Source organism: Dipodomys ordii, unplaced genomic scaffold, assembly GCF_000151885.1.
Source record: "Dipodomys ordii isolate 6190 unplaced genomic scaffold, Dord_2.0 Scaffold5, whole genome shotgun sequence".
Lineage (NCBI taxonomy): Eukaryota > Metazoa > Chordata > Mammalia > Rodentia > Heteromyidae > Dipodomys > Dipodomys ordii.
The window spans coordinates 11,151,214-11,177,996 of record NW_012267221.1 but is presented as its reverse complement, the minus strand read 5'-3'; the positions used below and the strand labels follow the sequence as shown (position 1 = coordinate 11,177,996).

Sequence of the window (26,783 nt, the reverse complement as noted above, 5' to 3'; positions counted from 1 at the left end):
GTAACTTAAGGGCAGGAACAAGGGGGGGATGGGGAAAAGCAAAGGAAGGAGTGACATCGTCCAAGAAGTATTATATTCATTATCTACTTGCAGAACTGAAACTCCTATGTACAACTCCTTAATAACAATAAATGCAAAACAAAATTTTAGGTTTATGAAGTCTGTGCCTTGCACAAAATAGTCATCCCAATGAAATCCTATCTATGTAGCTAATGTAACCTAATTAAAAAATGGTATCACCCAGTCATCAAATATTTTGTTAGGTACAGTTCTACAATAAAACATTTTGTCTTCGACTCAAATTTTATTCACCCCTCTTCTTAAAATCAAATTGGAATAAAAACAAAAATATAGTTACAGGACCAAGGAGTATGGTGAGATCTAAATCAAATTGTAGTTTAAAAAAAATATCAAGCCGGGCGCTGGTGGCTCACGCCTGTAATCCTAGCTACTCAGGAGGCTGAGATCTGAGGATCACGGTTCAAAGCCAGCCCGGGCTGGAGAGACCATGAGACTCCTATCTCCAATAAACCACCAGAAAACCGGAAGTGGCGCTGTAGCTCAAGTGGTAGAGTGCTCGCCTTGAGCTGATAGAGCTGAGGGACAGCGCTCAGGCCCAGAGTTCAAGTCCCACGACCGACAAAAATAAAAATAAAAATAAAAAAAAATCAAGAAGGTAGATACCAGTGGCTCATGCTTTTGATCCTACCTACTCAGGGGGCTCAGACCTGGAGTTCAAAGTCAGAGCACAAAAGTCTGTGCCTTCATCTCCAATTAATGAGCTGGAGTGGAGGCATGGCTCCAGTGGTGGAGCACAGTTATGAGCAATAAAGCTGAGAGGTCCTGGGTTCAAGACCTGATACTGGTGTACACGTGTACACACACACACACACACACACACACACAACACACACACAAACACACACACACACACAAAATCAATTTTAAAAATGGATTATAGTGTGAATCCAGAATTTCTAAGAACTAAAGACCAAACATGTTGAAGGCAGCAAACATTTTATTCCTACAAATAAACAGAGGTGCCAGCTCCTTGAGCTATGAAAAAGACAAGAGGTACAAAGTGCGGGAAGGCTCTGGGGGTCTAGGTTCTAACCTAGGCTTCTCCCTTTTGATGAACCACAAGGCATATGGCTATATGGACTCTAATCTAGGAGGGAACATTTTTTCTTTACACATATCACCTTATACAAATGATATGGTTTCTCTCTTCCCACTGGCTACCAGAAAAGTTAACAATAAAATTTCTGCCTAGTTATTAGAAAAATGAATTGTCACATTATCATGTTATTTTTTTTCTCTAACTCATATCTTCACAAAAAAAGAAAAATCCTTTTTTGCCATGTTTATGCCTGAGCATTTCTCATCCACCCAGTAGGAATGAAGAATAAGTAAGTATCCTGAGGGAATAACAACAGTGACTAATGTGCACCGTGACCCCCATCACAGCTTAACGTGCTGACTCCCAAAACAGCCCAGTAAGCAAAGTCCCACAAAACTGGAGCTGCTGCTGTGCTATAAAGTGTTCATGCTGTTTACAGAAAATCTGGATATGCACTCACAGATACTGTATGTGTACGTGTGTGGGGAGGGGAGCCTGGAACTCTGGGTACTGTCCCTGTTCAAGGCTAGTGCTCTACCACTTGAGCCACAGCTTCACTTCAGACTTTTTAGTGGTTAATTGGAGACAACAGTCTCATGGGTTTTACTGCCTAGACTGGCTTTCAACTTTGATCCTCAGATCTCAGCCTCCTGAGTAGGCAGGACTACAGGAGTAAGCCACCAGCGCCTGGCTCCAGATACATTTACAAATTATTTTTAGTACCATCCTCATTTATTATACCTCAACGCATACACAAAAATATACGTTTTAAATAATGAGGGGAAAGTAGAAACTAATTTTCTTCAAGTACTCCATAGACTGTCTTGCATTCTCTATATTCAAAATAATTGCTTTAGCCAGGTGCCGGTGGCTCACATCTGTAATCCTAGCTACTCAGGAGGCTGAGATCTGAGGATTGCGGTTCAAAGCCAGCCCAGGCAAGAAAGTCCATGAGACTCTTATCTCCAATAAACCACTAGAAAACCAGAAGTGGTGCTGTGGCTCAAGCAGTAGAGTGCTCGCCTTGAGCTGAAGAGCTCAGGGACAGTGAGTGCCCAAGCCCAGAGTTCAAGCCACGACCAACCAAAAAAAAAAAAAAATTGCTTTAAATAGTCAGTTGTTCCCTGGGTTTGGAAAGGAACAATTAAGACATATACTTAAAGTGCCTCTTAAATCATGACTGAAGAAAAAAAAAAGTAACAAGCATTTGTTAACTTCCATATTAAGCTTAATGGCTGACAGGAAGAGTATAAAAGTTAAAATACTGGACTAATGAATTAAAGATCAAACAAGAAAGGAACATAATGGCTGCATATGAAAGTGGGAGAAGGCAAGAAATAAATAAAAAAAGGAAAATCCAACTACTACTGTAGAGATTGCCTCCTCCGACCTGACCATAACTTTACAAAGCTATGTTTTACTACAGCAAAGAAAGTCTGAGATCATGAAAACATCAAAAAGACAAGTCAAGGCAACAAAGCCCCAGTTCTCTGGTCCTATCGCCTGACAGAAGCCTTACTTCTTTCCTTTGTAGTCATACCTCACACCCAACTGTGGTTCAGATTGCCAGGCCACATTGTGGATTGCCCTGGGCAACAAAGGCAAACACTGTAGTCAAGGGGGAAACAACCTTCCTGAACCTTTCTGAATGGTGCTTGGTATGTGTGTCTCTCCAAACCCCATCCCAGGCCCACCCCATCTGCAAATTTCTAAGCCACACGGAAAAGTCCCTGGCTTACCTGTAATCACAGCTCAACCTGCCTGGGTCCAAAAAGGAGAGGGGCACAGAAAGGCAGGCAAGCAGCTTCTCCTGGAATGCTGAATAGATTACCTGGATGGGGGTGCCTCAGAGAACGTCAGCTCCAGAGCCTGTCTGGCTTTTCCTTCTGTAGCAGGCCCAGGAGGACAGGTTGGCACTTCTGGCTAGTCCTGTCTTTTTCTGGCACAGCACTGGGAACCCTGTGCGTTGGATTGTGACAGCCAGATCTCTGTACCAAATCTCTAGCTCAATGCTTGCTTGCATTGCGCAAGGTGTTCTCTGCCACAACATGCAGCAAGGCCAGGGACCCAGCTACAGTTCCCAACACATTTATCATACTCTTTGACTATGGAAACGCTAAAGGGAATGGCTGTGGGAAGGGCAGTGGGGGAGGCAGAGGGCTGTATTCTCCTCTCTCAACAAGAACACTGCCCAATGTAGCCTGGTACAGTAGAAAACAGCTTCCAGAAAGGGTGTCAGGATTATAAACGATGTGACATTTTCTAGCAAGGGTATGAGGCATGGTGCTCTGGCAAAGCTTCACATACCTGTACACAGATGTATTCACATTGGAGATTCTGTTACAGTCTAATGACTCTATGAAGTTTCAACGTCTTTAGAAAAGAGCTTAAGATGCTCAGTGATTGGTATTATGTCCCTACAGCAAGGATCTTTCATCGAGATGTCCATTAATACCACGTGTTATACTCCTCTCAGCAGTTAATAAGGTAGTAGTCTCAAAAGTTTTTAAAATAGTTGCTGTGCCTTATCTTATCCCAGTACTGAACAAACTTGCTCCTAGAATATAGTTGGTAGTCTTAAATGCTTGCTGCACCAAAAGAACAGCCTGAAAACTTCAATCACAGTGTGAGTAAAAATATATCAGGCACTCTGCTGACTAGAATCACTGCCAAGGATTTCTTTCCCACATCGAATATATTACCAAATTATAGATGTAAAGAAAAAACTTCCTTCTTCACCCAAGAGGTTTTTAAAAAAAGGCTTCTATAATTAAGGATGATTTTTAAATTGCAAGCAATGTAGCAAAATGAATATTAACCTAGATTTGAAACACTCTAAATAGTTATTACCAAATCAATTTCAAAGCATTGCAATTTAGTAGTAAGCGGGGGCAATACAGGTGGCAACAAAGCAGTATTAGCATAAAATCAAAAGGGCAGGATTTACAACAAGTTAAAAATGAAGAGAAAGTGCAATTAATTCATCTTTGTGTGTCTTTGCATCTGCTCATCTCCCCTGGGACTCAAAGTCCAGGAAATAAATGTCTCCAACTACCCTGAAATCACTTTCATTTCATAAGTCTGGGAGGAGGCAGGAGAGTCAGGAAAGATAAAAGTCCATGATAACTTTTTTGTAAATGTCCTACGCAAATATTATCACACTGGAGCAAGCAGCAGCAGTGCACTAACCATATATCCAATATTATTTACTGTAAGTCATTTTGAAGGATAACATTTTGACAAAGGTGTTCCCTACTAAATAAAGTTCATACCTGCATCCCTGCTTCAAAGTAAAGCAGAATGCCAGAACCTGGAGGACAGGAAAGGAAAGGAAAGGGAGAGAGGAAAACAGTTGAAAGAGCTGAGCATTCTACCCTTCAGAAAGCCAGCTTGCTTGATGGAATGTGATGGCTCACCCCATTCCAGTTTAGGTATTGATTGGGACAGGCAGGTGGATAAAGTGGAAGGAAAGCACAGCAAGGAGACATGGCCACTGTTGAAGTCTTATTTTCAAACACTGTCTTGACACTGCCTTGCAAGAGGAAGCAAATGCAGGATGCTACACAAAGGCTTGGCAACTATAAATGTTGGCAGGTAAATGTAGACAGTAAAAGAAAAGCTTGTGATGGAAGATTTGCTTTATAGAGGCTCATCCTCAACCAGAAGTTTGCTAATTGCTATCTGCAAGGAATTCTTGGCACATATGTTAAATGGATAAGAAGAAACTTTTTCTAAAAAGTCTGGGGTTGGTTTGTTTCTCTTCATCCAGTCTCTATCCTCTATCTTCCTAAATGGAGAAATAGTCATTGTCTTGAAATATAACCCAGCCCCCCCCACATATACACACATCCACATAAATAGGTGCAAAGTATTTTAAATCCACTATTTCCAGCAGTGCTTTTTAAAAAAGTCAGATTGGCTTTCATATGCTTTCCAGTAAATATACATTTTTTTCTAAGCTGAGATTAATATATATTATAATTTCCACTTGTAATAGTTAGAAGCCAAGTTATGTTCCAAGGAGTGTCACCAAGAAAAATATGTTTTCTCAGGCAGACAGGAAGCACCTTTAAAAGCTTCTTTATAAAGAAATATAAAGTTTTCTTCTCAATACAAGTAATTGAAAGTTGTTTTATCTTGATTTGGTACAGCTGGATTTCACATTTGGAAGACTTTCACACTGCAAATTTGAAAATCAGATACTTCTAGGTAATGCCAATGATTTTTAATATGTAAAGAATAAAGACCTTCACTTTAAATTTTTTTTAAATGATACTCAGGGAATTCAGTTAATCTCATCCAGCTTAGACAGTATTTCTACATGACAGAATTATTATACTTCCAAAGACATTTATGTTGGAAGAACTTGAACCTCTTGAAATAGGATAAAGTGGGACTCCCCTCTGGATAACAGAATAAAGTTAAAAAGGGGGTGGGAAGAGCCTATTAAGCCCTGGCTTCTACAGAGCAGGACTGGAAGGGGCCCAGTAAAGTTCTTCTAATGGTCACTGGCATGCCCATTCTGTTACCAAGCACTGGAAACAGAACACAGGCAGGGCACCTGATAGCAGCTCTAAGGAGGCTGCCCGGGCATGTGGGAACACAGGCTTCCCATCCCTGCATCTGCTGGGCAAAGTATTTAGATTAAATATAATCAGCATGCCAGAAATCAGCTTAAATAGTTAGGAAGGCCAAGGAATTTTTAAGGATGGGTTACCACTGTCTGAAATGTCCCCAGAATGCCCTGAATAAGCTGTGCTAATACTGTGCACGGAGCATCACTTTCAGCCTTGTACAACCCCAAGCATGGAATACTGTGGCAGCTGTGTGCACTCTGGAAAGCCCACCCCAAAGCCTCTGTCATACCATCACAGTTCTACTGGTGGGCAAGTTTTGACTATTTAAAATGGAAAACGAAATGGAAACCCACATTCTCCCTTCTCCATGCCTTATTTTAATTTAAAATGTAGATCCTCACCTGTTCATTTCACAAGCTTCTGCCAGGTCTTCCAGAGCAAGACACTAGCGTGTCTCACCTTCATCTCTGCCTGCTAAAACCACAGTGCTCTTGAACATTTTACACTCCTAAATATCTAAGGTGCCCCACAGCTGCCCCATTCCAAGGTATACCCATATAAAGTCAGCATGTTCATCAGAAGGCAAAAGGCACACAAAAAGCCCAGCAATTATAGATCATAAGTATGTCCCCGATACCTGCTTCACAAGAGGCGCAGGAGTTCGCCTGCCCAGTGTTGACTGCAGAGGAAGTTCTTTCCCTCTCTGGTCTCACCACTCCTGTCTCATCAAACACCTGTGGCTAAGGTCTACCCAGAGAGGAAATTCTTGTTCCTTTTCCCTCTCCTCCCTGCCACACCTCCATGTATGCCTTGGCAACAGGTTTTAATTCTTTTGATCACGAAGGAAAGAACAACAGAGGCATGTTGTCAGTAGACCAATATTTTCCTCTCATTTATCTACAATCTTACACCCCTGCCAGATCAGCTAATGAGGTAATGAACATGATCTCCAGCATCTGGGGTCTCCCAGGATAAAGGGGCTCACCAACCCCTTCCTTATTCCTTCCATCTTCATCTTAATTTCTGCAACTTTTCATGGTTATCTGAGTTGATGGAGCATGTTTGCTTGAGCCAGGAAATAAAGGATAGTTTCAATGACATGAAATGTATGATGGCTTTACCATCAAGGCAAGGCTAAAATATAGATATTAGAAGGTTTGACAAACTCACTTAAGATGAAAATCCTGAATAGTTCTTTAAAAACTAATTAAATGTTCCCACCTTCAATGCAACTTCATAGTAGTAGCAATTCTTTTTCATTGCCAACATTGGGCTAGGAAGTTGGCAGAGTTTGAAAAATGAGAACCCTTGTCTATATGAAGACAAAATTATCAAAAGAATAGATACTCTGAGCCAGGTGTGGCAGTGCATAGCTGTAATCCTATCTATATACCACACTCTCTCTCTTTCTCTCTCTCTCTCTCTCTCACACACACACACGAGTGTACACTGAAGGAAAACTGAGGTGCCATTCAGACCATGTGGTAGAGGGGTTGATCACTCTTGGATAGGGTAGGACTATATTAAATCAAGTATTATTTTAAGAGTCTCTAGAACCTCAGTCTTTCATTAACACCAAAAGCCAAAATCAATTTTTTTTAAATATTGAGGGTGTAGTTCAATTGTAGAGCACTTGCCTAGCATATGCAAAACCTGAAGTTCAATTCCCAGTATTACTCAAAAAATAAAAAGTAATCATATAATTGCAGCATTGTATCTCAATGATTATGTCAGACCAAATTGGGAGAATTGGCACAAAGGGATGGATTGATAGACAGATGGATGAATGAATGAGTGGTTCTGCTACTAAGAATATTTGTAAGTGTAAGAACAAAAACTTGTCTTATTTATAACCAAAGGCATATAATGCCCATGGTAGAACTTACAATAAAAACAGAAGGGCTGTCCAAAAAAGGTAGCACTGGCCAAATCATTGAAGGACAATAAAACCCCCTGAAGGAAATCAGATTTCACAGGAGCTAAGAAAGCAGTGACAAGTCACCTGGCTACCACATAACAGATCAATATGCCATGAGTAACAGCTCAGAAAGCTAGGGCACAAAGGAAAAATAAAACACTGGAAGAATTATGTTGACATAGACTATACACAGCAGACAGAGAGGCAGTGTAGATAAGAATGTGGAATCAAGCTGGGCACGAGTGGCTCACGCCTGTTCCTAGCTACTCAGAAGGCTGAGATCTGAGAATCACGGTTCAAAGCCAGCCCGGGCAGGAAAGTCTGTGAGACTCTTATCTCCAATAAACCACTAGAAAACCGAAAGTGGCACTGTGGCTCAAGCGGTAGAGCACTTGCCTTGAGCTGAAGAGCTGAGGGACAGCGCCCAGGTCCAGAGTTCAAGCCCTTTGACCAAAAAAAAAAAAGAAGAAGAAGAATGTGGAATCAGCAGAATAGGCCCAGTGGAGGGTCTTGAAGCTAACTGGAAAGAAATTGAATTTGCTACAAGCAACTTTCCCTCCATTCCTATGAAATGTTCAGAACATAAGCTTAACAGACAAAGTAAGCTGTAGGCTGACTAGGACTGGGAAGCTTAGGAGGAGGCATGGGTCAGAGAATGACTTCTAATAGGTACAAGGTTTCTTTAGGGGATGGTGAAAAATGTTATAGTATTAGACTGGTGATAGATGCACTAAAACTTTCAATTGTTTAATGGGTAACTAATATGGTACATAGAGTAATTAAAAATGAGTAGAAATGTGAACACAGAGGGAAGAGGTCTTCTTCCCAAAGCTGTGGAATCCCTCACTAACCTACCCAAAGGTCTACAGATTGTAGACCTTTAGGGTCTTTGGAATAATCTCCGAAGTACAAACTGGGCAGAAAGTGCCACTTGTCTTCCAAATTACAGCTGAAGGGCTGAAGGAAACTGCAAGGGACTTAAGAGAATGAGGAACTGAAATGTCACTCCATTTGATTACAGATTAATGTGGAAGTGGAATTCAGTCATATAAAACACATTCTGAGACGTGTGCTACCAGCAAAAGGGAAGATGTTAATTGCTTAGAAGAGCTCCACTGTAAAATCAAAATGCAATTTTAGAGCAGATGAAGGCCTGAGTGATTCCCTGCAGGGAACGACCTGTCTGTTATCTGAAATGTGCCACGCTGGAAACCCAAGACACAGACACTGAAGCCCACCTACAGAAGCAGCCAGGTAACTTATCTGGAATGCAATATAAAAATAAGGCCTCTCAGCTGAGCACTGCTAACTCAATCCTATAATCCCAGCTGCTCAGGAGGCTGAGACCGAGTATTATGGTTTGAGGTCAGTGTAGTCAGGAAAGTCTATGAGACTTACACCTCCAATGAACTACTAAAACCTCTGGAAATGGAGCTGTGCCAAGTGGTACCAAGGCCCTGAGTTCAAATCCCAGGACCAGCACAACAAGGGGGAGGGGCACTTTTAAATTCCCTGAATGACTCTAATATACACCTAATCTAGAAACCACTGAACGAATCCTCAACCAGGAATGTACTCATTACCTTACTGATGTAACTGTAACCCCTCTGTATAGCATCTTTACAATAAAAATAAAATAAAATAAAATAGGAGCATGTAAAGACGTCAACCAGATGTTTTCCCATATCACCTAGAACTGTCTCTCCCCTGATACTTGCTTCAGAAGAAGCACACCTATTGTGTGTGTTGGGTATTGCTCTGGAAAGCCTTCTGTAGAAAATCCTGTCCTCAGACCCCACTATAAGAAACTATAAAGGAGATGAGAGGGATGGCTCAAGTGGTAGAGTGCCAGCCATCAGCAAGAAAGCTAAGCAAAAATGTGGGACCCTGAGTTCAAATCCCACTACTGGCATAAAACAAACAAAAATTAAACAGAATATGTGCCTGACCTGACAAATAAGAGACTTTGGGATTGTGCCAGAAAAACTTCATATGCAAGAATTCACCACCCTGGTATTTGTTTTAGGCATACCTGTTACCCAATAAATAGAAGCGACTGGTAAGGAGAAAGAATTTTTGTAATTTTATAGGCCAAGCCTAATCTGGAATTTTTTTCTTACCACATGAGCTCTGTGTTATAAAATAAATTATCAAGGAATGTAAAAGCTGAAGATGTTTCATTCTCTCACCTGCACACTGCCCCAGTGCAGCCTGCAAAGAACAGGGCAGGCTGGCAGCTCGACCTTCATGGACCACACTAAACCTCTCTGAAGAAGTGTCAGGTGAGTTCTCTGGGTGACATGCATTGAGCCATTACCATGCCAAGCTGTGTGCTTCTTACCTATAATTCCACTGTCCTTGCTTTCCAGGGTAGAACTAGGGCTGCTAATGGTCTCACAGGGACTTTTGTTGGCTGCTGTCTTGCTGACACAGCTATTCAAGGTTGAGCAGGGGCTATCGGTGCTAGGAGATGCGGTGCTGCTTGTTAGTGTGGAGCAAGGACTGATGCCTTGACTCAGAGCCGTGCACTGCAAGATGAATGGAAGGAGGCATTAGCACATTCACAGGAGATGCTTTAATACAGGTATTGTTTTTTGGTACTACAACAATAAAATCCAAAACAGGAAAGTGGAAAGCAGTTTTTAAACTCTAGAGTGGGAGCAGCTACAGATATGTGTATTTACACACAAACACACAAACACACGGCCTTCCAAGCACTCAAAAGAGAAGTATCTTTGTAATTTCCCTTTTTTTTCAATAAAACAGTAGTCTTGGCAGTAATTTAGTGGAAATGTATACTTTTAAAACAGAAATGGCAAGAATGTAGGCTTCCCCTTGTTTAAAATCTGCAGAAGAAAAATGGGCTATCTGACCTCTGTCCGGGAAACCTGGGGACTCTGCTTTTGTCATGTTTCACAAGCACAGCAGCCTAATTCAATTCCTAGATTTATGGGCTCGCTTTTAGAAAAGGAGACTGGTGACCACTGTAGTCTCAATCAACCCCTACTGCCTCTGCACAGAGACCCTGTGGCGGGGGGCTTAAGCTCTAGGCCCTCATGGCCATCCACACAGCTCAGTGGTGGCTGCTGTCCTCTGGTTGGGGAGCATGCCTTCCAGGAGACAAACCACTTAATCTCATCTCATTTTGTCTCTGCCTCATCACCTATAAATCTTTTCTTCTGCTATTAACAGTTTCCCCACCTCCAGTCCTAACAGTGAAAACACACACACACACACACACACACACAACCAGAAGCAGCCAGACAAAAAGAACATTTGTGATAAAGCTAATCATAACATCATTACAAAACAATTCTTTTAGTCACTTTAATTCACACAGTCACTATTCTCCAGGTAGTGACTAGAAGGCGAATGTGGGCATTTTCTTAAGTTCTGCTCCCTTCTGCTTTTCTTTGATCACCTTCCCCTAGCAAAAACCCAGGAACAAATTTTTGCAATGAATTTCAATACACAATGGCCCAGAACTCATTTGACCAAACATTAACTTCTCCACTGATGCCCCAGTGGGGTAGAGGGGTGGAGACAAGGGAATGGTGGTCACTTCATTCTCCTCTGAGCAGGTATGGAATGCAGTGTCTTCCTCAGGCATTACCATGGTTTCATTTTTGTCTTCAATGGTTATGTGTGTGGCACTGGGGATCCCTTCTCCCAGTAAAAATCCCAGCCTTGTCAACAGTTCTTGAGCTGCCGGCGAACAGCTCGGTTCATTATCGGCCTTTGCTTCTGGAACAAAGAAAGAAAACAATGAAGATGCACCTCTGGGGAATTTCATATCACATCTGGATGAGTTCGCACTACAGCTGCTTGTCTGGAGCTTTTGTGTGTTTCTATAAAATGCATAAAGTTTGGCAATGCTGCCTATGTTCTAATAGTACATTTTAATTAGGTGGCTATGACAGGTTAAGAAAACAGTATCAGAGAGACTTCAAGTGCAAAGGGTGAAACCTCTGACCTGAACCAGGAAAGCCTACTTTCATGATCTGACAGCATCTCTATACCCATGTCAAGTGAAATATGGGCATTTGAGATACTCCTCTGGGTAAGAAAAGCCTTCTTTACCTTAAAGAACACTGTGTAACCAATGCCATGGGAAGCCAAAATAAGGTAAAACCCAAGTGGCATGTTGGCAGAGGCCCAGACTATTTAGGTGTTGAGCTAAAACTGAAATCTGAGTTCTCATTAAACAAGACAGGGACAGTCAGGAGGAGTTTGGTGGAAAACTGGTAGTGGATATTCCACTGAAAGTCACAACCAGTATTCTAATCTGGGAATTGTGTTGAAACAATAATTTTTAAATCCCACGAAACACATCCCAAGAGACAGGCTTTAGTCCTATCCACGCAAAGATGTGGAAAAATCAACTTGTTTTTTCAGAATGTTCCATGTGCAGTGCTAAAAAGCATGACCTTTTTTTTTTATTAAAACCTTTTGTATTTTAGAAAATTTTATTGTTGGGATTTGATTTAAATGTCGAGCTGGAGGCTCTAAAGGCCTAAGGATAATTACAGCTGACAAATAATATCAACATCATTCTAACACCTCTCTTACTTCTTAAATCACATCCACTGGGATGAAATAGACACAAACTGTGCTTATGCAAACTGGAACTTAAAGATTAATATGAAATGTACAATGTTTTCCTCTTTGGGGTTAATTGTTTAGAAACCTAGACCCAAACATTCATAAAGATTGTGAGATCTTAGAAAAGTAAGGAAAGAACAACATGGTGGTATTACCATTTAACTATGATATCATCAACAAAGTGAAATGCCAATTTTTTGTCTTTGTAAGAAACAACAAAAATCAACAGCTTGTTGAGACAATCCAGATTATCCTCAATCACACAGAAGTCTTGCTAAGTCATACACTAGATGGCAGCTAGGAAAGAAGTCAGACTGAAAATATCTTTAGGAAAGACAAGGCCCATCTATCACTGGCTTATCCTTAATGCTTGGATTTTTTTTCTAGTTATTCTAGAAAACTGCAGGAATAAGTTAACCAAGCCTTGCTTGTCTTGGGTATAGAACCTTGATGTTTCTGGATCACTTCAGTTAAACTTATAACACGAAGGCCCTGTGCCAAGATGGGAAGAGAGCCACCTCAGGGCAGGTCGACCACACCCCGTAACACTGCCTTCCAAAAGGTCCCTTCCCACCAGACTTCAAACCACAGTTAGATTCTCAAGGTAGATGGTATTTGGGAAAGGAGGGTGGGAACCAAACCAAATCGACACAACCCAGGCACACCCAGGGCTGAACCACAGAGGACAAGATCCCTACTTCCAGCCCTCATAAGCAAGGTCTCAAGTATGGTTACTTAACAGTGATGGCAGCTGGAGTGGAAGGAATCAAGATGAAGATGGAAAAGGGAAGAAGCAGAGAAGGGGAAAGATCTTAGCTGCTGTTTTTCAATGTCGCCTCCTTCCTTTTGAGTCAATCTCTATAATCTTGCTCCATGGTGACAGTGCCCCAGAAAGTCTAGCTTCTGGTTCAACCTGAAACACTCTGGGGAAAGAGCCAGAAATATCTCCCAGTTGGCAGTTACTGTAGAGCCAGAGGCAGCTGCATACACAGGGTTGGTTGCTACAATATTTACCCCAGATAACAAATAAAAATACCACAGCCTTTGGCTCACTTTAGACTTGCTTGAAGGCCTTAGGTCCTGTTTAATATCTACAACCCCCTCCCCCGACCAGTGGAGCCACTGCTTCCTCCACAGTGCAGACAAATACCTAGGTTCTTCAAGTTTTCATTAAGAATAAAAAACATCTTAGGGTTGGGGCTCAGTGGAAGAGTGCTTGCTTAGAAAGCACAAGGCCCTGAAGTTCAGTCCTCAGCTCTGGGAAGAAAAAAAAATTAATCATCTTACTCTCCTCTCTTCAGAGGAGTTGGGGAATGATGGCAATTCCAGGCTTACTGGGTGAGTAAAAGAGACAGTAATTCATGATTGACTGTTCCCATAACTATTCAACCTGTACTTTGCTACTAGTGAAGTTCAAAAACCTTACTAGGAGTCAGAATGAATGAACATTTAATAATTTCATTTTGCATCCATTAAGCCAACACAATGTATTTCTTCCAGAGATTTCCAAACTGTCTTTTCATATAATTCTATCTTTTAGACAGGCACTCTACCACTTGAGCCACTCCACCAGCTTCTTACTCTAACTTCTAAAATGTCATTCTAGGAACCTTCTCCTTAAAAGGTTGCTTTTATTCTGAGTTCCTTATTATCCAGCTGTCCATGTCTCTCTCTAATGCATGTGAGCCTTTCTCTAACTGAACTGTTCATTCTGGCAAAAGGATCCCTGGGTAAACACTGACAATGCCATTCTGAGATAGATTAAATGCCTGGGAATTCACATGTATACATTGCACTATTAATTGGGTTACATTTTGTGTGTGTGTGTGTGTGTGTGTACATGTGTGTGTGTGTGTGTGTGTACATACTAGGGCTTGAACTCAGGGCTTGTCCCTCAGCTTTTTCACTCAAGGATAAGGCTCTACTACTTGAGCCACAGCTTCACTTATGGGTTTTTGCTTGTTAATTGAAGATAAGAATATGACAAACTTTCCTGCCTAGGCTAGCATAGAACTGCAATTCCCAGAGCTCAGTCTTCTGAGTAGCTAAGATTACAGGCATGAGCCCTTAGTGCCCAGCCAGTTCTTTCAAAGTATCTCCCTTTTCACTCTTATTGTGACTTAGCTGTAAGTCCCCATCCTCTAAAGTATAGTAGCTTTTGGACTTTTAATATCTTGTCTCATCTCTATTTTCCTTGTCTTCTTTAAGTCACTTCCTGTGGATGGGAAGATGGAACACCAGGAAGGGCTAGTGAGGGACTGCTCATAGAGAAAGTAGTCCATCTCTCCCTTGAATAAGCAGTATGATTTGAAACATCAAATCATGCCAGAATTAATGGGGTATAGTGGGTTCTGTTATTTTCTAAGCCAGTGAATTCTCAAATATATTAACCTGTGGACTCATTCTCAAAAATTAAGGACCCCAATGAGCTTTTGGGTTACAAGGGCTGTGTTAACATTGTTGTATCACCAGAAATTAACAATTTTTAAATATACTTTGATTCAAGATTAAAAACCACATACTCACTAGACACTATGTTGAAAAATGAACTATACAACTTGTGGTTAGGGATGGGAGTGAAAAACTTGGAGACAGTGAGGGAAGGAGTGACATTGTCCAAAAAAATGTACAATCTTGAGCCAGGCACAGGTGGCTCACACCTGTAATCTTAGCTACTCAGGAGGCTGAGATCTCAGATCATGGTTCAAAGCCAGCCTGGACAGGAAAGTCCATGAGCTGAGCCTCCTATATGCAATTAACCACCAGAAAACTGGAAGTGAAGATGTGGCTCCAAGTGGTAGAGTACTAGCCTTGAGTAAAAAATCTCAAGGACAGTGCCCAGGCTCTGAGTTCAAGCCTCACAACCAACAAAAAAAGAAATGTACTTTTTATCTGACTTATGTATGTATAACCCCTCTGTACATTACAATAAAAAATTTTAAAAAACTTACCACATGTTAACACTTAAAATTGAAGCTAAAAAACTAATTTTAAGAAATTTGAAAAAATGATATTGTTTTATATTTGCAAAAATCTCTAGTGATAACTAGAAGATGGCTGGATTCTCACATCTTCTCTGTTGGAATTTGGTGTTGGGGGCTGAACCTTGTATGTGATGTATCACATACCTCCCCAGGTTGCTCTTGTGGTTGAAACATGTGAAAAACTTCAGCTTACAATAGATTTGTTGTAAAAAAAAAAAAACCCAGAGGAATCTTTTTAGTTACATATGTGTTCTTCTCTGATAAACCACTAAAACTTGATGAATAAAATTTCTTAGAAGTTCCAACGTTGATCTTGAACATGCATCAACAAACTTTTTGTATACTGTTGTTATAACACCCAATTATCTATTTTATGGCTTTATCTTGTTTGGGACTGCAGCCAGAACCCAGGTCTTGTGCATATTAAACAAGCACATGTTCTACCACTGAGCTATACCCCAGAGCCTGTTTCTGTTTTAAGCAGATCTTTTACCCATGCAAGATTCTGTAACATCATGGATTGGGTCAATTGAAAAATAGTGGTTTCTCAGATCTTGAAAATGCTTGACACACTTCATTACACAATGCCAAAATATCACATTTATCAATATTTCCACAGATCTTAACTGCATATTCTTGGGAAGCCATCAAGTTCAATGTGACATGCAAATTTCCCCCAAAAAACAATTTTCTCATGAAAGGTCAAATTTTAGCAGTATGACAACTAAGCTTGTAAGGTGTTTTTCTTTAATTGAGGTGAAGACTCCTTTCATTCCATTTGAGGAAAATGTATGACAAATACCCAATTCTGAGCGGGCATGATCTGTCAGCCATTATTTCAAATAAAAATGATGTCCCATTTGAAAAGCAGCTAGTTCTGCTTGCAATTCAAACGATCACACAAATGCTTTACCTCAAGACAACCATCACACTCCAGCAAGAAGCAGAAATGCTTTATAAGGACTCCCCACTTCATCATGTGGAATATTAAAAAATAGGTATTTAAGGGCCAGGATTTAATGACATTTATTACTTATAATACTTTGTCAAGAACATTCTTCACTGAATTGTTCATTCTGCTGTATTTGGTAGTGAAGGATATTTTGACAAGTAGCCAGTGCCCTGACTTGGAAAGCAGGCATAGAAGTTTTACTGACAACTCATTTTTTATTAGTAGAAGAACAGTTTTGACTGAAAAATCCTTGACAGGATCTCAGGGACATCCTTGAAGTCCATAGTCCAAATTAAGGAATCTCTGCATTAAGTCTCAATTTGGATAAAGAAAATTACTCTCCTTTAGGACAAACAGACAAAACCCATGGCCATATACTTCTCTCTCTGATAGCTGATCTCTTATCCTCCCTCATCAACTTCTTAGGGTTTAGAAGGGTCTGTCCTCACCATTTCCTTATCACTTACATATAACTTCTATTCATTCACCCTTACAGTTCTCCTAAAACAACACCATTAAGCACATTCTTTTCTTTCCCTAGTACCACAACTTGAACTCAGGGCTTCATACTTGACTCAGTTTGCTTGTTCATAACTAGCTCTCTACTATTTTGAGCTATACCTCCAGCATGGCTTTTTGATGGTTAGAGATGGAGTCTCACACAGCCTTTTCTGCCTAAGCTGACTTCAAACCAAATCCTCTAAACTTCTGCCTCCTGAGTAGCTAGGAGTGAGCAGTAGCAGTGAGCCACCAGCAACTGGCTTCTTTTTCTTTTTAAACTACATTTCTTTTGGTTTTTCTATAGATTTTGACTTTGCAAACTCTACTGTAATGGAGAAAGTAGAGGTTGTTGTAAAAGACACATAGGAAAAGCTTGCAGTTACTAGGTTTGTTTCCTTATTCATCTTTCTGCTGTTTCTTCTGCTCTATAGGTAGGTGAGTAGGGGGATGGTACTGTGGCTTGAACTCAAGGCCTCACTCTCTTGCTTGACTTTTTCACCCAATGCTAGTGCTCTACTACTTGATCCACATCTCCACTCCTGGCTTTTTTTGCTGACTAACTGGAGATAACATGCTCACAGACTTTTCTGCTTAGGCTGGCTTTAAACCATTAACCTCAGATCTCAGCCTGAATAGCTATGATTACAAGTGTGATGCAGCAGCACCCAGCTCTTCTTCACAGCTCACAAATAGAACAGTTTCTCTATCTTCTTCTCTCAACAGACCACATTTTTTCCACAGTCTAACTTAGATATCACCTTATGATCGCCAAACAAACAGTTGCTCAGTTTATATGCTCATATACTATGGACAATTTTGTTTAGATGTTTCTACCAGCACTTAAAGTCAACGTTCTTGAAACAATTCAAACCAAAATGCTTGGCGATCTCTCCTTCAGTATACTTACAGACGCAAATTGCAATCTTTGTCCTTATAGCTCAACATCTCATTCACCACTTCTTCTTTCCTGACCCTGGGGCCTTTCCAGATCTTACTCTCACTTCACTACTGGTTAAATTTTCTCACCATTCTTCCTGATGTTAGACTTTTCCTGCCCATTTCATCCTACTTTGTTGCCAGATGCTAGGATATAAATGTGTGTGCAACCCTTGCACTGAATTTATGTGGTAAAACCCTAATGACCAGGGTAATGGTATCAGAAGGCGGGGCTTTTGGGTGGAGCCCTCTAGATGGGATTTGTACCCTTTACAAAAAGAGGAACTTGTAGTCCCTTCCCACCACAGGAGGTGATTGGTGATGGATGGCTATGTACGAACCACAAAACTAGCCCTCACACACAAAACCTGGAGATAACCTGACTTTGACTTCCTAGTTTCAGAAAATGTGAGACAAAATGTGAGACACGAATTTCTTCTGTTTATAAAATATCTGGTGTTTGTTACAGCAGCCTCAATGGATTATACGGCAAGGTAAATGTTAAGGCATAGCACTAGTTAAATATTTTCCATGTTTAGGATCCCTACCTGAACTTCAAGTTCACCACACAACTGGAATTAGTCTGCATTTCTTCCTCCTTTGTATTATAATCACTCTGTATACAGGTGTTTAATACTCTACCAGACTCAGTGAAGGAATAAATTTATGCTTGATAACTCATCTCAAATAGCATTCAACACCATGCTTTCTACTGTTTAAAATTTTAATATTTACTAAGAAAAAGTCTGCCTCTAGTCTCCCTTGGACACATACCAGGCAAGCCCCGCTTCTATACCTCCATCTAACTAAATCTCATTCAACCAGTAGCAGAATGGTGTTTCACCATCTAAGAAGCTAGAAACAAAACAGAATAAAGGATATTTCTTGAGAAAGGAAGCAGAATAAGATCAGGGGAACTACACAGTTACATTTTATTTCTAAAACTCAGTAGAAGGTAGATCAGTACCATTATTCTTTAATTCTCTATACCATTATTCCTTAATCCTCTATATATTGTTGAATATCTGAAATAGTAATAATAATAATAAAAGTGAGGATTCCTTTTTCCGATACATATTATTCTGTTGTTTAATATATGCTAATTTTATTTGCTAACCAGAGAAAAAAGTTGCATCATATTTTAAGATTGATCTGCAATGACTCATAAGACTGAAAACTTTCTCACCCCTCCCTAGCACAGCTTGCTTAAGTTGTTAATGATATATTAAAGCAAATCTGAGTGAATTATGTGGTTGTCTCAAATTCAAAGAAATAAAGCTATGAGTTCTATTATTATTTAATAATGCTCATTTGTCTAGGAGTTCTTTCCTCATAAGGAAGAGGTATTGTTTGGGGGAAAAACATGCCAGGCCAGTAACAGGAAGCTTATTTATAAAGGTCCTATTCTATGTGACACACAGCTTATTTGAAACATTTGATAGGCAAAAGGTTTTTGTACAGTAAGGATTCTATAAGTCACTTTGTTTTCTGTGTTTCAAAAATATTTTAAAATAGTGTCAAGGCAGAATGTTTTTATATTTCCTAAAGATGCAAACATCTTTAGGCACGCAAGCTTTAATAAACAAAAAATAATGTTCATTAGTTTAAATATACTTCCCAAATGGGGAAAATATACAAATTAAATACCATCAATCAGTATTACTTTCAAATTAATAAAATAAATTCTAGGTGCTCACTCGTTTTTTTTCTTTACTTTGATTTAAATTTTCAGAGAACTAAGAATCATGAGTCAATAAAGTGAGGCAGCAGAGGCTGAAAGAGTATTTTAAACATTTAGGAATACCTTGTTATTCCACAAGTCTACATAAAATTTCAAAGGCATTTTATAAGATGTTGTTTCCAGAGACTCTGTTCATGCTACTATTGACAGTACCCAAAGAGTCACAGACACTTAAATAAAAATTCCAAAGTAAGAATAAGAAGCAGAAATTCAAATAAAAAAGTGAAACTTTGGTGACTCTGGTGGTATTAAACCCTAGAAATTTGGAGTTTGCCCATCACACCCCTGTACCTACACGGGTTAAAACTCAAACTCAGTTTTAGTTAGCTCAAGTCTCTCCTTTAGATTTAATGATCTAGACAAAAAAAAAAAAACTTACACTTGAATATGACAGTCTTAATTAACTCCATTGACACTTCAGAGATTCCATGAGGATTAAAAAACACATCACCTTTGCTAATTGCCAAATATAATTTGTTAGGCAACCACTTCATCAACCAATACAATAATTCTGCTGGGCCTTGCAACACATCGTGGCCATTTCTGTCTGTGACCATGTGTCTACAAGCAAACTATCTCCCAACTCACACCTTAAAAAAGTGAAAACATACCCTGTTTCTTAATTTAGCTGAATTGGAAACCTCTGGTCCTCTCGTTGCAGCTCATGTATATATATTTATATATCATAATTTTGGTCCCTGTGGAGCCGGATGAAGTTGAATCGCAGCTTAAGGCTCAGGAGTGAGCACACATGTGATTTTTGGCCACTCTAGCAAGGCTGCCTGGCTGCTCTTGAATTCAGCTCGGCCCAAAGCCAGACACAAGCATACCTCCTCTTGGCAAGAAAAGTGGCCAATTCTGCCTCCAGCAAGGGGAGAAAAGTTGACAATGGGAACTATTTATAACCTCCTTTCTTAGTCCAATATAACCCCTAAACCTCCTACTCTAACATGAGGAGAACTCTACATAGAACCCCAACAATCCTCTCACAGTAGTGTCTAGTCTAGTCAAAGACTGGGGGCATAATCAGCCAGAACTACTACAAAGAGTTTAGTGGATGGTGATGAGGGTATGAGGTGGCAGGCTTAATCTGAACTGGACAGACAGCTCAGTAAATCCAATGTCTGCTGGTCACTTCAAAGGAATTGATTTTTGCATTCCTTTCAACATAAGGGACAGAAATGAGAGAACAAGTTAGCTGTACTGAGAATTCACCATTGAGACCTACCAACAGCTGTTCTAACTGGACAGCATGATGAGTCCCACCTTTACCACATGTACCCAATGTCATGTTCCTCCCAGCCCAAGTCCTCAATGCATGCTCCTTCAACCACACAACTGGATGCCTGGCCTTAAATTTAAGACAAGGACAAACTGTCTTGTGCCAGAACACCTGCAACAGAACTTCTTGCTTGTCCAACATGCCCCAGTGCCATCTCCTCCTCCACCCACTGTAAACTTCCTAAATTATGATTCTGCCAATGGCTCCCTAATGGCTTTGCTCAGCTCATTTCTTCTTGGTTTCTGCTTCTTCCCACGCTATCTTCTCAGCTCACTTCTAGCTATATTTTTGCCAGTACTCCATCCCACTTGTCTATCATGTCCTACTTACCGACAACCATCTCTAAATGCACACACAACAGTTACAACAGAAAGGAGTTCTTTCCCCCTACACTCATGAATAAGAAAAAAAGAGCACCCCGTATTTCAAAGTGGAAACATGAATGTGTTTTCTTTCCTAAACTCACTTTCAGTACTACTACATAAACACATATTCACACTGAGGGCGAAATGAGCTTCTATACCCAAGCACAGATTCATAATCACATGTTTTTGCATGAAAAAAAGGGTACAAGTTTAAAACACCCAAATTAACAGCCATAGGGTTGTCAGCGGGTATTTCTCAGGTAAGAAAAATTAAGCAAATTCTTGAATTGATTGAAAACTATTAATGCATCTGCTAAATACATAATGTCCATTATACGTCTTTTATTTATTTAAATGTAGACTAAGAACAAAACAACACAAAAATACATAAAATGACTTCAGGAAAAGGCTTCAAATTGGATTTTTGGGTGTAATAGGTGCTTCCTATGTCAACGCCCTCTACAGAAAAACTTCAGATGTTTAATCCTTTAGAAAATCTTTCAAGATGGGTGCCAGTGTCTATAATCTGAGCAACTCAGGAGGCTGAGTTCTGAGGATTGTGGTTTGAAGCAAGACAGAGCAAGAAAGTCCAGGAGACTTTTATCTCCAATTAACCACTAAAAAGCTGGAAGTGAAGCTGTGGCTCAAGTGGTAGAGCAAAAAAGTTCAGAGACAAAGCCCAAACCCTGAGTTCAAGCTCCAGGACTGTCACAGATACACAGACACACAAATGCACAAGCAGACAGCTTTCAAAAGTTACCAATCAGTCAGGTGATGGTAGCTCACTTCTGTAATCCTAGCTACTCAGGAGGCTGAGATCTGAGGATCGTGATTAGAAGCTAGCCTGGCAGGGAAGTCCATGAGACTCCAATAAACTACTCAAAAAAGGCTGGAAGTAGTGCTGTGACAAGTGGTAGAGCATTTGCCTTAAGTACAAACAGGCTCAGGGACAGCGCCCAGGCCCAGAGTTTAAGTCTCAGGCCTGGCAAAAAAAAAAAAAAAAAAGTCACCAATATTCTTAAGTTTATTGTAAGCTTTGTCTAGTTAAAGTTTCAACTTTTCAGGCAAAGCCTGTTTTGCACATTTTGAATTGGTAAAGTATTAAAAACAAGTAAAAAAAAAAAACCTATTGCAATGTATCATCTGACTTTTCATGTGCTCAGGTAGATGAGAATCCAAAGGAAATAAGACCAAGCCTTTAAACATACATACCTACTTAAATTTTCTTAACTAGGGAATATTATTCCAAGAATTTACATTAGCTAAACAGATCTCTATAAACGGCCCAAGAGAAAAACCCACCTCAATCCATTCAATTCAGTGAAGCATTCCTGCTGGGGACACTAGGCTTTCACTCCAAAATGGCAAGTGCCATTCTGTGATCTTTAGGAGAGGAGGGAGAAATCACTGGAAGCGGTTTCTTACCATTCTCACTGGGCTCTGCAGGCTTGGACACTTCTCTGAACGGGATTATAACTGCATCTCCAGGCACCCTGGGGCTTTCCACATACTTGGGCTTCCTGACCGGACCTGCAGTGGGAAAGATCTGAATGTGGCTAATTTTTTCCAGATGCAAGCAAAGCTTCAGAATATAGTGTGTGTCCTGACCGGGACACAAATATGCCTGAAGGAAGAGCCAGCCCCTTCCCCTCCCTTGAACACACACAACCAGTTCAGGGCAGACCTGGAATGTCCAGTCCCAGCTGCCAGTGAAGAAAAGGGTAAGCTGGGTTTGGAGAATGTAAACTCTGACAGAAACAAAAGCTGTTGTTCTGCTGTGAAGCCTCCACGGCTGTCTTTCACTGTGTAGCAAGTAGGTGATTTTGACATGTTCAAACGTGGATGGCTTATGGCTAACAGTATTTTTTTACACCATTTTCTTCGAACTGGGATAACAATGGCTTGGTTGCTTGGTATCTCCTAAGTCTAGAGGTAAGGATTACAACTAGCCAGGCTGTACCAGCAACACGATGAGCAACCATTGAACATAGGCAATTTATCAGGCTGGTGATGCACACGGCTCAGAAGTCGACTGTCTTCTTGGCAGCTGAAACAGCTGCCTTCAAAAGGGGCGCGGCAGTCAGCCCAGCACATAATTCAGGGACACAACCTAAGAGACTGAGAGTCTTGTCTCCCTCCCTCAACCCTGCTATCATCAGACAATCTGGAATTCTAATGAGATTGAAAGGAACCCTTTTGCTGCTAGTGCTAGAAATGGACAGAGGTACAACCGCTTTGGAAAGCAATTTAGCTTGCTTAAGACTCATTACAAAGTTACCAGACAGCCCAGCAATTCCACTCCTGTGTGAACCCTGAACACTGGTGGCTCACAACTATAATTCTAGTCACTCAAGGGCCTGAGATGAGGATTGCAGTTCAAAGCCAGCTCAGGCAGAAAGTCCCTGAGACTCATCTCCAATTAACCAGCAAAAAACAGAAGCGGAGCTGTGGCTCAAGTGGTAGAACACCAGCCTTACGCAAAAAGCTAAGGGACAGCTCTCAGGCCCTACGTTCAAGCTGAAGAGCAGTGCGCGTGCAGGTGTGTGTGTGTCCGTGTGTGTGCGCGCATGTGCATATGGGCACATGCATGCACGCATGTGCACAAATAAACCTGATACACATATATGTGCACAGTAACATTATTCATAATAACCAAAGGTCTATCAACCAATGAAAACAAATAAGGTGTTGCCACATGCTGGAACATTATTGGAAAATAAAAAGGAATGAAGCACCAATTCATGCTATGACATGAGTACAAGTGGAAAACATGATGCCAAGTGAAAAAAGCCAGTTACAAAAGCCACGCACTTTATAGAGTCCCAGCCAGTGTGCAACATCCGGAATAGGGACGAGGATATGCAGGCTTGTGGGGTGATCACTACGGATATTCTTTACAGAGCAATAAAATGTTCTGAAATTAAGACTTTAGAAATCATTTATGCAACCTTGTAAGACATTAAAACTCACTCTAGAGTTTAAGTGGGTGAATTACATAGCATGTGAATACACCCATGTAAAATAGTTAAAAAAAAAACAATTCAAACCCCAGGTTCTCCTTCAAACATCACATTCCTCCTTGATATAGAGTCATACATGTGACTTTGTTATAGTTCTAAGAAGGCCACAAGATACATTTGTGTACCACTAAGAGAAGGGAGTGAACAGAGCTCCAGATGGGGGGGGGGATAACTTTTGTTCCCTGTGCACCCCAAGCTACTGTCCTGACCACCCTCTGGGGTCCCTGTTCCATCCTCACCGTGAAGGAGTAATGCAGGTGGACTCTTACCCTTCACCCTCAAACATCTCAGACATATGAGAGATTTTGTTCAAAATGTGGTTTATGGTGAGAGATGCTGCCATCTAAAGGCTTACTGCAAAAGCATCTACATGACTGAAAAAACAGCCAACTCCCAGCCAGTGATCTTAAACATACCACCACTTAAAATAGACTGTTACCAAAGAAGCTTCTTTACATCTTTTAGGATGACGTTGTTTCAAACTTTAGGAACCATGATTTTTTAATTGTCTAATTTAAAATTTAATTTAAGCACATGAGTGTCTTCATAATTTATATACCTTGGTCAGATTAGAATTTTTTTTAAGTTAATGAAATGGTTACTGGAGGAGGAAAAACTAGGCTCACAGTTATATGGGGAATGTAGGCTATCCTCTTAGCATCCAGGCTTTAACACACACATAAATGTGCATGGGAGGTGGGGCTGGAGAGAGAGCTGAAACATTTGCCATGGAAGAAGAAACTAGGAAGAAGGCTAGAGTAAGGTAGACAGAAGCACAACCACAGCAAACGTGAGAACATATGTTCATTTTTTGTTGCCCACCAACTCCTTAACTTCTTCATGTGGTCTCTTCCATGTAAAAAATGAAAGGAAAGTACAGTTAATTATTACTATTGCTTGATGAAGCTGCTGCCACAGCCAGTAGAGATACCCAGTGCTCCAGACATCCCTGTACTACTCACCTCACCTCTTCAGGGTGTGTTAACAGCAAATCCAGAGAGATATTTCCAGGTTCCAAGCCACCAATCCAATAGGTCCTCTAACAATATTCTCTCTTTTTTTTTTTTTTGGTCGGTCGTGGGCCTTGAACTCTGGGCCTGAACGCTGTCCCTCAGCTCTTCAGCTCAAGGCTAGTGCTCTACCACTTGAGCTACAGCGCCACTTCCTCTAACAATATTCTCTAAGAGTACTTTCTTCAAATTTGAACCTACAGTAGTTAATGTGAATGTCTGGAACATGGAATCTAACATCACCTGGAACCTTCAGAAGGGATCCATATCATCCACTTAATCATCTGGGATGAAGCTGGGGGTTAGGGAGGGGGTGAGTAAGCACTAGCTTTAAGTACTCAGCGCTCTGAGTTAGAATGTTAAAAGCAAACTAAGAAGTCATACAGTCCTAGGCTCAATTATTACACCTCACCCCTCCTGTTCTCCCCCTAATTCAGGTCTTGTTTTTCCCCAAGACATGCAAGTGAACCTCTTGCCACAGGGGAAGATCTATGAGGACAGAAATGAGCCAATATGGCTCCCAGGAACAAAAAAATCATGTCAGATGCAAAAGGAGACCTAGAATATACCAAAGTGAATAAAACTCAGTGGTCACTCAAAACTAAACATTTACATGGAACAAGCCATTCATTTCTAAATAACTTGAGATGCAAGGTACAATGCCTCCTATTTTTAGGTCAGGAAACTGAGCTAACTTGCTCAAGGCTCACACATGGCACAGCAGGAAGGAATTCCAAAGCCCATGAACTGAATCACCACCTGACACACCACCATGAAATCTAGATGAAACCTACAATTCCAGAACATTAGGACATTGGACAGAATCTACCATCACCATTTGTCCACAGACCTCAGCTGTACAGGCAACCTATCTTTTATTTTTCTGATCTTCCCTCTTACTAGGAGTTGAAATGTTATGAAGTAAACATTAACAACTGTTCTCCAACATGATCCTTTTATTTAAATTCTTTTCAGGAATAGCTGAACCTCAAACACTGTAAAAGAAAATAAATTTATAGCTAAAGAGTTTTATTCTTCCACCTCAATTGCTCATTAGAGAATTTGTGTGCACTTTCTATTAAGCAGAGCAGATGCACACTCATTCACCTCTGTTCCCTTCTGAAAGGCCATTAAGTTGCTGAAAAGGGATTAACGAGAGACATGAGGGGGAAAGGAGACAACCACAGGCAAGACTTCTGAAAGTAGGAATCAGACTGCTAAGGAGCAGAGGACAAAGCAGCCAAGAAAGGTGAGTGCTGAGGGGTATGAAGAGGGCTGGCCCTGGCCACAGAGACACCAGACAGCCATGAGGGCCATGGCCAAGGGAGGCCCCAAATGGGAGGGTGGGCTAACAATTTACATAAAGAAGAGCTAGAGACCCTCCCACCCCTATACCTGAATTTCCTGCCAAGACAAGTAGTCCTTCCCTCATTGTGGAGGTTGAGTTTATTGTATGGGAAAGCTGGAGTCTAAGACCATGAAGATTCAAGATGTAAAATGAAAGCCTGGAGTAATCATACAGTTAGGGACTGCCCCCACCAAAATAGTAGACTCCTGACAATAGCACAGCCTGGCTGCTAGACACAGTAAATTATACGAACAAGGAACCAAGGATCCCCAGACAGACCCTCTACCAAAGAAAGACCTTTCCCTGAAAGTGATTAATCAGGCTCAAAAAAAATCAGAGAAAACAAAATGGGACAGACTCAAAAGACAGCCATATTGCATCCAGTACACAGAGCTTACTATGTTAAGGATCATTCACAGTCTGGGGT

General features: G+C 40.7%; 1 protein-coding gene across 1 annotated transcript in view; it reads right to left on the bottom strand.

The window, feature by feature from the left end:
• The window catches only part of Tanc1 (tetratricopeptide repeat, ankyrin repeat and coiled-coil containing 1), a 232,915-nt gene that overhangs the window by 65,588 nt on the left and 140,544 nt on the right, over positions 1-26,783 (bottom strand). Inside the window, exons 7-8 of the mRNA XM_013029880.1 lie at positions 11,229-11,359; positions 9,957-10,143 (exon numbers count right to left, since the gene is read on the bottom strand). Of these exons, the coding sequence (XP_012885334.1) occupies positions 9,957-10,143; positions 11,229-11,359 (318 nt within the window). The remainder of the gene's footprint in view (positions 1-9,956; positions 10,144-11,228; positions 11,360-26,783) is intronic.